General features: G+C 48.4%; 1 protein-coding gene across 1 annotated transcript in view; it reads left to right on the forward strand.

Moving 5' to 3' along the window:
• LOC130586698 (E3 ubiquitin-protein ligase rnf213-alpha-like) overlaps positions 1-17,934 on the forward strand; it is a 42,834-nt gene that overhangs the window by 4,366 nt on the left and 20,534 nt on the right. Inside the window, exons 9-30 of the mRNA XM_057387582.1 lie at positions 47-294; positions 588-787; positions 1,095-1,268; positions 2,132-2,330; positions 2,607-2,671; positions 2,939-3,128; positions 3,220-3,342; positions 3,439-3,537; positions 3,685-3,813; positions 3,977-4,169; positions 4,605-4,787; positions 5,193-5,324; positions 5,471-6,045; positions 6,446-6,611; positions 6,748-6,965; positions 7,644-7,781; positions 8,072-8,251; positions 10,694-12,164; positions 12,313-12,506; positions 12,840-12,995; positions 13,895-17,458; positions 17,782-17,915. Coding sequence (XP_057243565.1) covers positions 47-294; positions 588-787; positions 1,095-1,268; positions 2,132-2,330; positions 2,607-2,671; positions 2,939-3,128; positions 3,220-3,342; positions 3,439-3,537; positions 3,685-3,813; positions 3,977-4,169; positions 4,605-4,787; positions 5,193-5,324; positions 5,471-6,045; positions 6,446-6,611; positions 6,748-6,965; positions 7,644-7,781; positions 8,072-8,251; positions 10,694-12,164; positions 12,313-12,506; positions 12,840-12,995; positions 13,895-17,458; positions 17,782-17,915 — 8,731 coding nt within the window. The remainder of the gene's footprint in view (positions 1-46; positions 295-587; positions 788-1,094; positions 1,269-2,131; positions 2,331-2,606; positions 2,672-2,938; positions 3,129-3,219; positions 3,343-3,438; positions 3,538-3,684; positions 3,814-3,976; positions 4,170-4,604; positions 4,788-5,192; positions 5,325-5,470; positions 6,046-6,445; positions 6,612-6,747; positions 6,966-7,643; positions 7,782-8,071; positions 8,252-10,693; positions 12,165-12,312; positions 12,507-12,839; positions 12,996-13,894; positions 17,459-17,781; positions 17,916-17,934) is intronic.

Below are 17,934 nucleotides of genomic sequence, written 5' to 3' on the forward strand. Positions count from 1 at the left end.
AGCTTGGGCTTGGTATCTATGTTTTGTTCCCAAACTCTTTCCTCAGAAACGTGGACCTTCTTTGAACGCATCAAATGCAGTTTCCGCCAGCACAGGTACTGGAGTAGGGTGTCCTGTTGCAAGGCCCAGATTAAATACCTGGAGCGCACCTTCTTGACTCACCCTACCTCCTGGAATTCCCTGGAGGACATGGAGAGGAAACTGGACAGGTTCAAGGAGAGCATCGCCCATATTTGGGATGCTGAGAGCAAAGCAAAGAAGTCTGCGGTCCCCAGTGATTTCAACATAAAAGAGGTAAACACCCACCAAAACCTCAGGGGCTGGCAAAGCGACGTGCCTCATTTTGAGATATAGGTTCGTCACTGGAGGGGGTCAGATGAGAGCCTTCTGCTGGCCAGTGGATTTAGGGCATGGAACCATCCCAAATGAACACGTGGCACCTGGAAAGAATAATTTCTTCCTAGGGAGGTGCTGCACAAGACACTACTGTGCAGCTGCATTCTTCTGCCTCCTCTCCTCCCTGGACCAGGCTGTTCTTGGAGAAGAACCAGCCTGGTGGAACACCCTCTCCTTATTGTGCTGTCCAGGTGATGAAGTACATCAAAGCCTTCATAGAAAAGATCATCGAGCATGTGAAGACCAAGGACCATAACCTCCTCAAGCTCCTGTTTGCCTTCCATGCCACTGTTCGGTACCAGGTCACCCTTGCCTTGGCTGACAAGGCAGAAGAGTGTTTCAAGTTCATCAAGTTCTTTGAGAAGAATTATGAAGAACTGAGAGGAAAAAGGTGATTCAGATTATCAGCAAAGGTCAGGGGCTTGGCTCCATTGTCCCCACATGTTATGTTGGTGCCATGTGGTCTCCCAAGGGGATCAAACATGGGTTGGGTCTGGCAAGTCCATCTTGTGGCACTTTGAAGAGCATTTGGTATCTTTGATAGTGGTTGACCTGTGAGGATGGCTCTTTCCAGGCAGAATAAATCTTCTTGTGCACTGTGGACAAAGATACTATCCCACTTTGGGGCATGTCTCCCACTGGTGTCCCAAAGGTTAGTTCTGGAAAGTCTGACTTTTTTGGGTTTATTTTTTTGGCAGCAAATATTTCCCATCTCTGAAGAAGCTGTGCTGCATGAACACTGATGGGACCTTGTGGATCTGGTTGGTCCCACTGCTCTATGCGATCAGTGAGAATGTGGAGGACCACTTTTCCCCACAGGAACTTCCTCACAAAGCCTTTGTCCAGTTAAGGAATGAAAAAGAAAAGCAAAGGTGTGTCTGAGGGGCTGGGTTGGGGGTCAGGATGATAAACTGTCCTGTTCTTCAAAGAGCTTTTTGTTCTTTCTGCTTGGTGGCTTCTCCAGGAGCTGCTCCCTCTGTGTCCCCTGCCCCAGAGCAGGGTTGAAGGGGCATTGATGGACCTCAGGAAGAGGAGAGAGCTGGTGGGAGTAGTCCTGGGAAGAGAATGGATTGGGAGGAACCTTCAAAGATTATCTCGTTCCAACCCCCTGCCATGGGCAGGGACACTTTACAAAGAGGTTGCTCCAAACCCCATCCAATCTGGCCTTGACCACCACTAACAATGGGGAAGGTGTCCCTGTCCAAGTCAGGGATAATGCCTGAAGGCCCATCCCAGTCCAAACCCAGCCCAACCCATTCCACTATCTTCCACTAGATCAGGTTCCTCAAAGCCTCATCCAATCTGACCTTGAACACTTCCAGTGATGGGACACCCACACCAGGGCAGTCTGTTCCAGTGCCCCACCACCCTCATTGTAGAATATTTCTTCCTTAAATCCAGTCTAAATCCACCCTCTTTCAGTTTAAAGCTGTTGCCCAGGCCCAGGTGCAGGACCTTGGCCTTGTTGAACTTCATGAGGTTGGTAAAAACTCACTCCTTGAGTGTGTGACAGCCAACTCAAACCCTAAGTTTTGTCCTATTGACCTGACAGTGGGTGAATTTCCCCAAATCCCTCCTTTTCCTCACTCTCAAACCCCAGATTCTTCCTCCAGCCCACAGCCTCCTCAGCTGAAGGTGGCCATGGTGTTCACCAGTCAGAATGATATCTCAAACACCTCTGACATGCCTCCTGCTCTTCTAAAGTCCATCTGATGTTCCTGACTGGCTTTTCTAGGAAAGTCCTGGAAATGATTGATGCTCACAAGACCTTGATCAGACGATGTGCTCCACTGGCAAAGAAGGTTTTGGAGATGGTGGCTGTACAGAACTTTTGCAAGGACCCTTTGCATAACATTCAGTTTCCAGTCCAGGTCCTCTTGGATACCTTGCGAATGCGCATCATGGATGCCGATGGAGCCTCAATCCACAACTCTGTAAGGACAATGCATGGGAGACGTTCTTGTGCTCTTCAGGGAATGGAGGGGGGTGATCTGTTGAAATGTGTATTAAAATGTGTCCTTGGTTCCTGCAGCAGGGCAAAAGGATTTAACTGTAGAAACCTGGGGTAAGAGCTGGATGCTGGGACCATGGAAACCCCTTGAATCCTGCAGAAAACTTCCTACTTTAGTGTTTAGGAATGGAAATTACTTAGCTGCAGGAGCAGAACTCTTTTCATCTTTGTCCTCAATGTCCTTCCATCCTCTTTTCAGGAAGACCACTTGAACATGGCCTTGGAAAGCATCGCCATCAGGATGGAGTCCCGGTTCACAGACTTGTGAGTCAGGCTTCTCAGGAGAAGTGCTGTGAGCCCTCTGTGATGGGTTTGGGCAAGGGTGAATGGAGCCCTGCCTGAGCAGGAAGAGGGTGACCAGCATGATTCACCCATTGCTTTTTGGATGTCTTTAACTCTACTGTGGCTGGAGAGCATGGAGACCCCCAAGGGGAGTGTCCTGTGAACTTGCCTGCATCTCCCAGCTACCAAGGGTGGCTTTGATGAGGTGGTGACTGTGGAGGCAACTGCAAGAAGTTTTTGTGCCCACAGGTGCCCTTCAGGGTCTTCAGAGAAACCACTGGAGCCCACGGTTGAGACTGAGGTCCTGCAGTGTCTGAACCTGGTGTACATCCTGCTGCAGCTTTTCTTAAAGCAGATAGAGTCACGCCTCCCTGTGGAGACATTGCTGCGGATACTCGGGATGTTTGTTGACAAAGAGGACTTACTGCAAGCAAACAAGGTGGCTTCTGTCCCGAGGGCTTTGCCTTCTGCATGCAGCTGAGGAGAGTCCAGAGCTCCTGGCTCACTCTCCCATTCTTTACTTCCCCAAGGAATTCCAGCAGTTTACTTCAGCAGAAGAGTTCCAAATTTTTTCACATAATATCACACCATGGCTCAAGACACACTTTGACCGGGAAAACAACACAGGAAAATCCTTCCTGAAGAACATTGAGGTGAGTGATTAGTCCCAGAGACCAATGGTAGACCCAACCCTTGACAGATCTGGGTGTTCCTCGGGGTCAGCTGAACATCTGGCTCTTCCTCCATAGGACTGGCAGCGGCTGATCTCAATGAGGATCCTCTGCACGGGATGGACTGAGAGGTGGCGGGGCTGGATCCACAGACTGTTTGAGGAGTGGATGAAGAAGGTCAGTTCTGGAGACCCTCTTGGTGGGGGATGGTGCTCTGGGGCTTTTCTGCCCTTGGTTTTGCCTCAGTCACCATTTTGGAGGTGGGACTTGAGCAGGTTGGTGAGACACAGGGGCAGCTGTCTCCTAAGTGATTCTGTGCTGTAGGTTAATGACAAAGACCTTGTGGGTTTCTACCGCGCGTTCCTCAGTACGGAGATGCACTGCGAGACAGAGCTGGAACAGTGCTTCACAAAACACATCATCCACTGGATCAGCAGCACAAACAAAATCAAGGTAGGACAGCAGCTACTCTGCCTGGGGCAGCCAGAGGCCTCTACATCCCACTTCACCACCTCTTGTATGAACCCTGCTGGGTTAGAAGACCAGGGAAAGGTCTTTCTGAAACATTAGAAAATCTACACAGCCTCTAAAGAGGAGAAATATCTCATCCTTCAAGGATTTCAAGCAGAAATCCATGATAACCCTGATCTGCAAGAGGAACAAACAATCTGGTGAAGAGGTGCTTTCTGTTCTTGTGGAGAAGATGTGTTTGGAGATGAAGAGGCTGGAAAGGATCGACACATTTGAAGAGAGCACTGGCCCCATTCTTCTAAATCTGCTCAAAGCTTCTGACTTCATTTCTGCTGTCCGTGAGTGTCCCCAGAGTCATTTTTTTTGGGATAAACTCTTGAGTCTGTGGGAACTAGATGGGAAGACCAAGTCTTTCCATAGGGACCTTCCAATTTTGTTGGTCACCCAGCCTTTTCTGGGCCCCAGTCCCTCTTGGAAGCCCTCCACATCTGCTGGACCTGGCTGTCCAACCTTGGTAAAATATCCTGGGTGGTCCCCATGGTCTCCTAGACCTCGTCATGGTTTCCTAGGTGGTCCACAAGTTTTGTTTCAGGCAGGAGGTGATACTTAGGTGTCCCAAAGGAAATTTAGCAGCCCTGCATCTGTCCTCAACACTGTTGGGGTGACAGGTCCCTGTGAACTGGAACCTGATGGCTCTTCCTGAGGATGTGGCTTCAAAAGCCACAGTGGAGACACTACTGATTGCCTTTCACCACACTTCATTTAATTTACAGAAGAATCAGTGAGTACGTTTCAAGTTCAGCTCAGCGACTGTGCAAAAAATCTCCTCACCCAAGTGTACAAGCTTTTCAACTTCGTGGGACATTGCATTCTCTCAGGAGACATTCCGTGCAGGATCCTCTCTGATATCCTATGGCAGGAGGAGAAGCTGTTTAAGCTGATGCTGTGCACCTGCAGTGAGTCCAGAGCTTCCACCTTAGTTGTGTTTTTGCAGTTATGTGGTCAAGAGGAGACAGATCTGCTGGAGGATTATCTAAAATGCAAAGAAAACAAAAAAGTGTCTATTATGGGAGATGACTGGTAAAATTTGGAGGGTGAGGGGTGGTTTGGGGAATTTTTTTTCAAAGGATTGCAATGGTGAAGTTTCCTTGAAGTTTCCACTTAGCCCCCAGCTCTGTCCTCAACTCCATCTCCAGTGAATTAAAACGTAGAGAAAAGAGTGCAAGTCCTCAAAATTTTGCTCCAAAAAAAACCTTTATCACTATTGTTTTTTATGAGGCAAGTCCTCCAAATTGTTTTCTGTTTTCTGCAATTCTCCTTTTCCCAAAGAATTCTTCGTGTCCTTGTCTGTTCCTTCCCAGATTCCTCTTTCGCTGAGTGTATTACAGATGTGCTGGAGGTCAGGAAGAGGGAGTTTAAGCACCTGGAAGAGCAAAAGGAGCAAAGACACTCTTTTCTTGTCCTGTGCCGTGCAATAGAGGACATGATTAAAGGTACTGGGTGGGTTCATGAAGTTGGGTTGAATGTGGAAATTTCTCCTAAAAATAGTTTCACTGTGGGTGATGAGGGAGCTTGTTAACTTCAAGACTTTGTGGAGACACACATAACATGAACTTCCTCTTGTCCCCACATGGTTTAGTGGACACAAGTATCATGGAGAGTAGCAACGGGGACAAGGGAAGATTTAAGGATCAGATATCAGTGAAAAAGTTCTCCCTTGATGGCACAAGCAAAACAGAACCACACATCCTTGACAATTATTGTGACATGTGGCAGAAGCTTTCCATCGTGCAGAAGAGCCAATGTTTCCTGAGGCTGTGGAAGATGAGAGCAGAGCAAATCAAAGCTACAATTCCTGAAGATCAAGTTTTCTCTGTAGATGATGTTCAAGAAAAAATTTATAAGCCAGCGATAGCTGACTTCAAGAAAACCTACCTGTCCCTCAAAGACTTTTCCATCACACTCGGAGCTGTGCAGAGCTATTTTGAGAACCTGCTGGGAGAGAAGCATGGGCTCCAGGAAGAGTTTGAAATCATTGAGAAAAGTGAGGGAGTGGGTCATGGCAGAGGTCAGTGGATTGCTGGTGCTGTGGAGAGGATCAAGAACTACCTGACCCTCTCCAAAGTGGTGAACAGGGCCAAGGTGATCGATGCGCTAAGACAGATGCTTCCACTGGAGGGGGACTTCCAGGTGCTCAGCGACCTGACCAAATACGTACGTAGGGGATGTGTGGGCATCTGGTTGCTCTTGGGAAAACCCACAGAGATAGGTTCATGTGATAGCTTGTAATTGAATCCTATCAGGTGGGATTCCTTCCTCCTTAATTGAACTTGAGGGATAGGCTGAAAGAATTTCTGCCAGCTGTCACTTCCGATCCATCATGGAGGAAGGATGAACTCAAGAGTAGATCTAGGTTATAGGGATGAACTCAAGAGTAGATCTAGGTTATAGGGATGAACTCAAGAGTAGATCTAGGTTATAAGGATGAACTCAAGAGTAGATTTAGGTTTGAGGTCAAGATCTCATCCTGTCTGGGGAGGAGGAGGCAGAACCAAGCTGCTTTCCTCTTCTTCCCTACAGACATGTGTTGTTTATTGTTTCTTTTTTCATCCAGGAAGAGCAGGAATTCAAGAATAAGCAACTTGATTTTATAACCCAAGACTTAATGAAAGTGAAAAAAATTTTGAGTGACATACCCCAGGGAGTCTTGGACTTTTTAATGGAACTTCTGGAATGTGCCAAGAAAGGTTTTACATCCTGGATCAAGACCATAATAAAAGGTGGGCTGTAAGAAAAGAAATCAGATATAACAACAGATGGAGACTACAAAGCCCTTGTTTGTCCCTGCAGCCAACGCAGCCTTACATAAATCAGAGAAATTCCCCTCTTCTTTTTTCTTTATTTTTTCCCCTTCAGACAAGACAGAAATCCCCATATTTGTGGAGCTGGCATCGATTTCTGCAGGTGAAAATGACATGGATATCGACAGAGTGAGGTTCTTCCGTGATGCCATGGCTGCTTCTGCCCCCATTGTCCTGGATCTGAGCCCTGATGCTGGGTTTGACCAGTTCTCTGCAGCTCTGTCCTTTGTTGGAGAAGCTGTTGCCAAGGACAATAAGCTTCCCAAGAAGCTGGTGAGTTCTATATCCAAAAGTCACCAGGACACTGGACGTAAAGCCAAGTCACATGTGGGTGATGCCATATAAGGTGGTTTCTCCCACGACATCTATGTGGTCCCGGCAGGACCTGGGTAATGGCTGTGCTCATTTTGGAGTGAAAGCCTGTCAGGAAACCTCAAATGACCTTGCAGCTGTGTGTGGGCAGAGGGAGAAATCAGGAAGAACATGTGAATAAGAGAGAGCAAGTTTGTAGTAATATGGAATAGTTGAGGTTGGGAGGGACCTCTGGAAACCATCTGGCCTAAATCCCAAGCTTAAAGTGGGGTCAGGTAGGTCACTCAGGGTCATTTCTAGTTGGATTTCGAACATCTCCAAGGCTTGAAGACTCCAGAATCTCCTTTGGAATTTGATAGAAAAGCTTCTGTTAAACCAAATCACTCAAGTTTGTGCCCCAGGTGACCACTGACCCTTATGCTTTCCTCTCCACCAGAGCCAGAACAAGAGCTTCATCACATGCCGCCGCTCTAGGGTTTTGGATAGGTCCAGCTCTGGGGCTGCATGTCCTCAGAAACCAGGGGAAGCCCTGTCCTCAGAAAGAATGGTCACAGAAACGGTCACATCAAATTCGGGGTAGGGAGTGCTGCTCATTTTCCTTCCAGTTGGTTACTGGGTTTCTCTGGGGTTCTTTCACAGAAAGATTCCTGTGACAACAGGGAGTGGATACAGATGGTTCATGACTCCCATGGCTCCGTGGAGCGTTCTTCGGTCTCACAAGCCAGAAGCATCAACCAAAATGGGATTTTTACCATCTCAGCACCTCCAAAGTTCAAGGTAGAAGGCTTCCAAGGTGGTTTGATAACCTTTGTGGGTTCCTTCCAGCTCAGAATATTCTGATTCCATGAAATCCTCTTCTAATGAGAATGTTGGGTTGCCACTAGATTGGCAGTTTTGCAACCAGTGCCATCAACTGTCCGCTAAACCTGGAGTATTTTCAGCAGAAAATGGGCTTTTTTTTTTCTCCAAAGAAAATAGTACAAGACTTGTAGAGTTCTGATGTGCAGCATTTCCACTGCTGCTTAAAAGGCCACATGTTGATGGTGGTTGTTTTCTCTCCTCTCCAGGCTACGCTTGAGGACTGCATCTCATTGCGGCTGCTGGAGGACAGCAAGGAGAGCGTATCTCCAGGAGACCAGGAGGTCAAGAAATACAGTTTGTCTCAGCTGAGGGAGCTGCAGAACAAGCTGATGTTGATTGCCACCAAGGCTGAGCAGGGCAGGGAGGAGGCAAACCATTTCTTGGAGGTAAGTCACAGCACATCATCCACATCTGCCAGGGAAACAATGGCCATTGTGATTTTGCTGGAATTATTTCTGGGAGACTCACCCATGACCTGAAGTTCTGACCTTGCAGGAGCAGAGGTGTTGCTCTAGGATGATGGCCCTTCCCAAGCTACAGGAGTTAGATTTTCTTCCCTGAGCTTTGTTCCTCACCTGTGGTGCTCAACAGCTCTTCCAAGACCTTACAGACTTCAATTCGGAGGGACCACTAGGATGGTTTGGGTTGGAAGAGACCTTAAAGGCTATCTCATTCCAGCTCCCTGCCCATGGGCAAAACCACCTTCCACTAGACCAGGTTGCTCCAAGCCCTGTCAAAATCGAACACTTCCTGGGATGGGGCAGCCACAGCTTCTCTGGACAACCTGTGCCTCAGCACCCTATCATACAGTTTCTTCCTTAGATCTGATTTAAATCCACCCTCTGTCAGTCCCTTGTTCTATTGTGGCACATATTGGTAAACAGTCTCTCTCCATCTTTCCAATGAGCCCTTTGGATTTACTGAGCAGCCAAAAGAACATCTCCCCAAGCCCCGCAACTGACCAACCCTGAATCTCTCAGCCTTTCATTACAGCAGAGGCATGCAAGCCCTCTGAGCATTCTGTTCCTCCTCTGGACCCACCTTAACAGGTTGTCAAGACCTGCTAACACAAGCGGGAGTTGTGATGGTTCGTTAACTGAATCTCAGAGTGCAAAAGAAAGAGGGACAAGTATTTTTCAAAATCAAAAGCACTTTAATTGAGTGCTAACAACATGATTTATGTGATAGAAGAGGAAGAGAGGGAGAAAAAGAGAGAGAGAGAGAGAGTTGGGTTATAGCTACCAACATCAGAGACTAAATCCTCGTGGTCCGTATCCAATAGCTTCGTCGTCGTCCGTGAGGAGACCTCGTAGGGGTCTTTTCAGAAAGTCTCTTTATAGTCTTTTTGAAAGCAGGGGCAGCTGGCCAAGAGGTGCAAAAGACAGGGGAAGCTGGCCAAGAGGTGGGGAAGTGACAAAACACCTGTTTTGTCAGGTGTACAGTACAAAGCATGTAGTCCTCTCTGCCATGGCAGGAAGGGCGATGCAGTCCACCGGGTCCTCACCTGTTTTCTCAGCAGCCTGGACACCGACACTTGGCAGACATCCCACCTCAATCTGGCCTGGACTTCTTTGAGAAAAAATCCCCCATCCCCCCTTGGGGTTTTTGGGTGTTCAGTCTGTGTTGTGTTTGATGATCGTGAAGCAGATGAGGGACTTCCGTACCATCTCTTACCCAGGTCCATGTTGTTCTTAAGATCATTGAATTGTTTAGGTTGGAAAAGCCCTCTGAGACCATCAAGTCCAAACGTTCCCCCAGTATTGCCAACACCCTCCTAAGCCATGTCCCCAAGTGCCACATCCATGCATCTCTTAAATCTCTCCAGGGATAATGACCCCACCACTGCTCTGGACAGCTATGCCAGGGCTGGAAAATCCTTTCCATGATGCAGGGTCCAGGCTGGAGTAGAGCTCCATGAACTGATACACACCATAGTTCCTCAAGCGGTCTTTGTGTTCTTCACATCTCTTGCCAAACTGAGTTCTAGTTATGCCTCAGCTTCCCTGATCCCATCCCTACACATTCAGGCAGTTTCCCTCTGTTCTTCCCAGGATACGTGTCCCTGCTTCCACCCAATCTGTGTGTTTCATTCTCACAGCCCAGTTTGGCCAGGAGGTCCTCACTCAGGTGTGCTGGCCTTCCCTGCCTAATTTTGTACCCAGAGCTGAAGACTTCATGAACAGTCTTCTCTCCCTCAGGCACCCAGCACCAAGTTTCAGTTTTCCTTTCTTGCCTTGGCCACTCAGTTTTACCCAAAAGCTCCCAGCTGGTGGAGGAACACACCCTAATTCCCTTGAGGCATTTCACAGGTGCGTATCTGTTGCATCCTAAACCACCAGAAGCCCCTGGCTTGTCTCTGTTGCTCAAAATTCCCCTTCCGTAAGTCCAGTCTAAAGCTCTTCACAGGGGCCTGGGTACCCTGTTGGTGAAGTCCCAGTTAGTCAAATGAATCCCATCCGCTCCCAGTAGACCTGGTTTTCCAAAGGCAAACCAGGCTTCTCAAGCTTGGCTCCTCAACAATGGATCCAACTTCTCAAGGATGGATCCAGTTTCTCAAAGGCAGATCTGTCTTCTCAGGGGGAAGTCCAGCTTCCCAAAGGTAGATCCATGATCGTAGAAGGCCATACATTGAGTACACCAGCCACGTAGCCAGATTTCCAGTCCCTTCATCATTGTCCTTCCCCAGTATGTTCATATCTCTCTTGTGCTGGGGAGCTCACAACAGTATGAATCTCTGGAAGGAAGCATGGCCTGGGCAGTGTTTGGAAGCTCTGGAGATAATGCTGTGGCATGTGGTGCATTTCTCTGGTGTGTCTGGTGTGTTACAGATACTGGAAAGAGTTGAAATGATTGCAAAGTTATACCTGGAGCTTCTTGGTGTTGGCAACATCCTCTTCTTTGACTGGAAGGCTGATATCTACTGCAGCCCCCAGCAGCGAGTGAAAGTCTACACGGAGTTTGGAATCACTGGGATCCTTGTTCAGAGCACAAGACCCCTCCTGGAGGAGCTGGATGGCCTCTATAAAGCCATGGAGCTTTGCATGTCAGAGTGGAAAAAGTACTTGGAGACTCAGAGAGACACCTACTATCACCTCAACCTGTTCACAGCGCGCCAGCTCTTCTACTTGTGCAGCCAGCTGGCCAGAGCCCAGAAAGGCATCATGGAACCACAGGTGCTCATCATGCTGTCTGTCATCAAGCATGATGTAACAGAAGGAGATATCAAAACTGCCCTGGAAGAGGCACTGATGACTCCTCTAGACTCTGTGAACATGTCATCAGGAGGTGAGGAATTGGTGACCTGGGAAGACTACGTCATTCATTTCCCCCAGCTCATCAAGAGCTTGGCTGAATCAGGCTATGATGAATCAGTTGCAAAAGCAGCCTTGCAGAGCTGCCTGTCTGGCTTACCCATCACAGAGCAGATGCTCATGGATTTTGCTTTTGAGAAGGGGGATGACATGGAACTGGTTGAAAAGCTCAGCACATTGTATGAGGAGACAAGGGACAGCTTCCTGCAGGAGAGACGGAAATTTAAAACTAGTAGCCAAGATGCTGACCAGGTTTCCTTCAGCACCCTGGCGCATGATGAGCTGACTGCCTCCTTTGAAAATCTGCCATCTATTTATGACAAGGTGAAGCTGCTCTGGAATGCTTACTGTAAGAAATTTGCTGGCCTGGTGTCTGATAAATACATCAGCCTGGATGTTTTTGGGGTAACACTGGAGCATTTGGCTGCATCGGAGAGCATGCATATCAAGAGGAGTTTACCCCTAGGCTTTGAAGAGGGGAAACCACTCCTTGTCATGTGTAAGGAGGAAGAAATATTAACCCACATGTTATTTGTCTACCAGCATGCTGAGACAGCACCTCTCCCATCATATGATGAGGTCCTGGTATGCTCACCAGACACGGGAGAGGAGGAGGTAGAGCTGCTGGTCAGGAGAGCTCTTTCCCCAGGTTCCCAAGACCAGAAAATCTACTGCTTGCTGGGTGCTGATAAATTGGTTTATAAAGTTTCAAAGCAACTCGAGTTCCACTTCTTTCGCCTGGTGCAATCTTCTGGCATCCCCAACTACAGATTCCTCATCTTCTGCAATGCCAAAGCCGACAATTCCTATGTCATCACGGCCTTTGATGCCTACAGGGTGACTTTCCCAGACTACTCTGAGACAAAAATCCAGACCTACCTGAAGACACAGCTCCAGGTGCCAAGTGGGACAGCCCCCATTGCCCAGGCCTTTGAGGAGCCCCATCAGCAGAATGTCAAGTTTGTCTTTTCAGAGCGAGCGGGAATGGGTAAGTCTTTGGGAAGTCATACTCCGAGTTGTACCTCAAAACGAGGCAATGTGTCACAGTGTGCTTTGGGGGAGAGATTTCCTTAGTTTGGGTTGTATGTAGGTGTTGAAGGCTAAATTGATTCCTGATCATCTCTTCCGCTTCTTAGGAAAGTCTCTCTTTGTGGACAATACCATTAGAAAGGTCCATGCCCAGCTGGGTGGCACACTGCCACTCCACAAAACCATTAGGCTGATGGAGTCAGACATTGATTTCCAGTTCTTTGTGGTGGAACTATTTTCTATCAATGAATCCATGACTGAAGATCAGCCCAGCATCTTCCACATTGATGTGGCTCCTGTGGTGAGTTCCTGGATCTGAAAGGGATGATATGAATTGAGGAATCATGGAATGGTTTGGGTTGGGAGGCAGTTTAAATCCCATCCAGTCCCACCCTTGGCCATGGGTAGGGACACATTCCTCTAGACCAAATTGCTCCAAACCCTCTCCAACCTGGCCTTGAACACTTTCAGGCTTGGGGTAGCCACAGAGTCCCTGGGCAACCTGCTCCAGGGTCTCCACAGAAGGCCCTCCGAACAGAGAGGGAAAGGAAGAGGTGGGAACTCAAATCCTGCCCCATCCCACCAGTAAGCATCTGCATCCATTTTAATTTTGGGGACTGTTTTGCCCTCCCAGGTATCAAAGGGTCTCTACCAGCTGCTGATCAATCTGTGCATCCTGCGGCACATCCAGAGTCCCGATGGCTTGGTCTGGAAGTGCAAGCCCTCTCATCTTTACTTGATTGAGTACCTTGCCAAAAGGAAGAGCCTCAGCAGCACAAGGAAACAAGAGGTATTTGGGAAGGTGGCTGTTGAGGCTTAACATGAGGAAATCTGCTCAGCTTGGATGTTCCCATCAGAGCGATGCCCAGTTTGGGGTCTGCCTCACCAGTGGGGCAATGTCTCACAAGCATAGAAGAACCAAGTCACAGATGTCTCAGAGTGAAATATCGCCTCACACTGAGTTTTGATGTTTTTTTTCCTCTCCAATATGCAGTAACTTTAGCTTCAGGAATGTTTTAAACCAAATTTGCACCTGAGACATGCTTTATAGTCACAGAAGGTGTGAAATTCACCCCAGAGTCACTACTGGTTGGTCATCCATCTGTGATTCCTCACAGTACCTTGAATATTGGCTGACTTCAGCCACATCTGTCTCCAAAAGGATTTAGTGGAACAGGATAAAGTGCAGGAGAAGGTAACAAGATAATACCATCAGGGAATGGGCTAGGTTGGAAGGGACCTTAAAGCTCATCATATTCCCATCCCCTTCCATGGGCAAGAGCACCTTCCACTAGACCAGGTTGCTCCAAGCACCATCCAAACTGGCCTTGAATCTTACCCAGGGATGGGGAAGGTGTCCCTGTCTGTGTCATGGGTGATCCTTGAAGGTCCCTTCCAACTGAAACTGAACCCAACCCAGTTTGTGATCTTCCACTAGATTGAGTTAATACAAGCCTTGTTGAGCCTGCCCTTGAACACTTCTCAAGATCACCCAACCCAAGACAGACCTTCATGGTTTTTGAGATTCCAATCCACACAGAGGCTTGGGAAAATCTTGGCATTTCTTTTCCAAGCTGTTGAAGTATTTGTGGCAAGGGGAAATTCAAAAAAGGGCCTTTTTGGTGATGTAGACAAACATGGGAAGTTGGAGAATGTGCCTCATAGTGACTTGCTTCCTCTTGCTTTTAGATGTCCATCAAAATAGAAGAAAAATTCCTGGATCTGTTTCCTACCGTGGAGTGTATATCACCGCTGCGGGTGCTCAGATTCCTGGAAAATCCCAGTTCCATCCCTCCCACAGAATCGAGGGAGGAACAGTTTGACCGGGACAAGCTAAATAGCGAAGTTTTCCAGAGGTCTTACCAATATCTCAGCAGATACAAACAGAAGGAAAACCTTGACCAGTTCACTTTTTGCCCTAAAAAGAACAAAGTGACAGAGAGAGAATGTCTGGCATGCCTGATGGAGTTTTGTGGGAGAGGAGACCCATCCTGGACCGAGCTCAGCAATTTCACACACTTCCTGAACTTCCAGCTAAGGAACTGTGAGAAATCAGTCTTCTGCAGCTCAGTGGTTGGGTGGGAGTTCCATGGCTTCAAAACATTTGTCATCAAGTTCATGATTGCCATGTCCAAGGACTTTGCCATGCCTTCCCTCCACATGTCTGATGAGAGTGTGCCAAAGGAGAGGCAAGAAGAGATGGACAATATTTTGATGGAGTACCAACTGAGACGCAAATGGGAACAAGAGTCCCACCCTTACATAGTCTTCCATGCTGACGGTGATTCCATGGAGTTTTTAGGTTTCCATATCAACCAGAACTTTGATGCAATTGATGCTTATTCCCAGACTGTTTTGGAATCGGCAGTGATGAGCAGCAGTTTGTATGAGACTTTGGCACGCCAAAATGTTCCTTTCAATAAGAAGTTTGAATCTTTACCCCGCACAGAGCAGTTGGAGGCCCTTTGCCGGGTCTTTGGAGTGAAATACCAGGGAGATCCAGATCCTTCCTACCAGCTCACTCTGGACAACACCATGAAGATGTTGGCTGTTCATCTGCGGTTCCAGTGTGGCATCCCTGTGATCATCATGGGGGAAACAGGTTGCGGGAAGACGAAGCTGGTGGAGTTCATGTGCAACCTGCAAAAGGTGGGCAGGAAGATTCAGAACATGATGGTGGTGCGTGTTCATGGCGGCACCACCTCCAAGACCATCCAGGAAAAGGTAAGGCAGGCCATAGAGCTGGCACATGCCAATGAGAAAGAACATCATATTGACACAGTGATCTTCTTTGATGAAGCTAACACCTCAGAGGCCATCTTTGCTATCAAGGAAGTGCTTTGTGACCACAGTGTCAATGGGAAGAGGATTCCCACCAACCGCTTGAAAGTAGTGGCTGCGTGCAACCCGTACAAAAGACACACTGAGGACACTATTAAGAAGTTGGAGAAAGCTGGCTTGGGATACCGAGTCCGGAGCGAAGACACTCCGGAGAAGCTGGGTTACATTCCTCTGCGGCAGTTAGTGTATCGGGTGCATCCCCTTCCTCCCAGTTTATTGCCTCTAGTCTGGGATTTTGGGGAGCTGAATGAGAAAACACAAATCTTGTACATCAGGGAGATTGTCAAGTCCACTGTGGACACCAAGATCCCCATGGGAAATCTGGACATCTTCACCAGTGTAATTTCAGCCTCCCAGAAATTCCTGACAGAAAGGAAAGATGAATGCAGGGTTGCCAGCCTTCGGGATATAGACCGCTGCATGAGGATAGTGCTCTGGTTTTATGACCTAAGGGACTTGCTTTTCCACAAGATAGATGAGAAGAGAAGACATGAGGAGGAAGAGAGAACAATCTTAAATGATGCACAGAGAGCTTTGGTCCTTGCAGTCGGGGTCTGCTATTATGTGTCTCTGGAGAGCCGCCAAAAGTACCTGGAGGAGGTTGCAGAATGCTTCTTAGTCCCTGCAGCCCGGCTGCAGCAAGAGATTGAGTTGTGCCAAGAGGTGTTTCTTGATAACCTCTCCATTCCCAAGGCAACAGCCTGCAACAATGCTCTGAGAGAGAACATTTTCATGATGATTGTCTGCATGGACCTCCGGGTGCCCCTCTTTCTGGTCGGGAAGCCAGGAAGCTCCAAGTCTCTATCCAAAACCATTGCTGTAGAGGCCATGACAGGTCCCTTGTCCAAAAACCCCTTGTTCAAAAGATGCAAAGAAGTCCAGCTGGTCTCCTTCCAGTGCAGTCCCCATTCCAAGCCAGAAGGTATCATCTCCACTTTCCGACAATGTGCTCAGTTTCAGAAGGGCAAGAACCTGCAGGAATTTGCATCAGTGGTCCTGCTGGATGAGATCGGTCTGGCAGAAGACTCGCCTGATATGCCATTGAAGACGCTGCATCCTCTCCTGGAAGATGGATGTGTTGATGACGAGAATGCAGAGGCTTACAAGAAAGTTGGCTTTGTGGGCATCTCCAACTGGGCTTTGGACCCTGCCAAGATGAATAGGGGCCTTCTTGTCTTCCGCACTGAGCTCAGTGGTGAAGAGCTGGTGAAGACTGCCAAAGACATCTGCGCTGCCCAACCTCACCTGCAGAGAATTGAGCATCTGTTCCCCATCCTGGCCAACTTCTACTGCCACGTGCTGAAAACACAGAAAAAGGAGTTCTTTGGGCTTCGTGACTTCTACAGTTTAATCAAAATAATGGCATCCTACATGCAGGATGCAGAGCACCGATCTCAGGAGGAACTCCTTGTGAAGGCTATTCAGAGAAACTTCGGAGGTTACAGAGATATCTGCCCTCTGGAAATCTTCAACCAGTGCACCAAGGAGATCCATCTTACCTCTGGGATGGAAACCAGCTGCATCCGTCTGCTGAAGGAAAATATGGAGAAACAACACATGGGCTTCATGTCTCGTTATTTGTTGCTGCTGACAACCAACAATGCTGCCTTCCAGATCATTCAGATGATGAACCTTATAGACACCAGCAACTGTGACATTATCTTTGGTTCTGGTTTCCCACAGGACCAGGACTATTCCCAGGTGTGTCGCTCTGTGAACAGAGTGAAAATTTGTATGGAGATAGGCAGGCCAGTCATCCTCCTCAATATACAGAACCTTTATGAGAGCCTCTACGATGCTCTCAATCAATGCTTTGTCAGCCTGGGGGGTAATTACTATGTTGACCTGGGCCTTGGCACTCACAGGGTGAAGAGCCGTGTGAAGGAGGAATTCCGGCTGATTGTTATAGAGGAGAAGGATGTGGTCTACAAAGAGTTCCCCACCCCACTGCTGAGCCGTCTGGAGAAGCATTGCTTGGACATGAACACCATTCTCAGCTGGCAACAGCGGGACCTGAGGCAAGACCTGGAGACGTGGGTCAGGCATTACGTCCACATCAAGAATCCTGATTTGTTCACAGTCTGGTCCCATACATGTGCTCCCATGGAACATGATGTCTTCATTGGCTTCAGTGATGACACATCTGCTGCCATTGTGCTGAAGAACACCAAGGACCCCCACTCCAGCGACTCCAAGTCCTACACAGACCTGGTCCTCTCTACTGCCACAAGCCAGCTGGTGGAGTGTGCCACTCCGGACTCCATCCTGCGCCTGAAGTACTCCACTCTGAAGGATGCTGAGCAGATCCAGGACCTGTATTTCACAGAGCAAAAGCATGACAGCCTGGCCAGCCTGCTGTGGGAAATGATGGACCAGCAGGAGACAGGGAGCACCCCCAGGCTGTGCCTACAGGTACTCAGGCTTGGTCAAACACCCAAGGGTGCTGCTTGTTTCCCAAGGGAGCATGGTGGCCCTGTGACCTTGGTTAGGCCAGGACAAGGATGGGCTGATGTCCACTCTCATTGTCTCCCCAGTCACCTGCAGCCAGGGCAGCCTCTGCCCATCCTTGGGAGGCAGATGGGATCTGCTCAGTTTCTGCTCAGGCTGGGATACTCAAGGCACCTTCCAGCTGCCTGGACATGGGCAGGGAGCACCAAAGGAGATGAACCAGAGGATCCCACCCAGGATTGTGAGGCAGCAGGAACCCCAGTTTTGATTTCCGTTTTTTTCCACAGGTTTCTACCCATGGCAGGCTGCTGAATCAGAAGGATTTGGAAATGTTGAGAAAGATGCTTCATCTCCCAGATCCAATCCACTGCCTCTTCCTAAGCCAGTTTGACACTGAACATGCTTTTCGCCAGGACCTTAGGTGGGATCTTAGAGTTCTT

The sequence above is a fragment of the Malurus melanocephalus genome, unplaced genomic scaffold (assembly GCF_030028575.1).
Source record: "Malurus melanocephalus ecotype Western Australia unplaced genomic scaffold, MMel_1.1 scaffold_1261, whole genome shotgun sequence".
Taxonomy (NCBI): Eukaryota; Metazoa; Chordata; class Aves; order Passeriformes; family Maluridae; genus Malurus; species Malurus melanocephalus.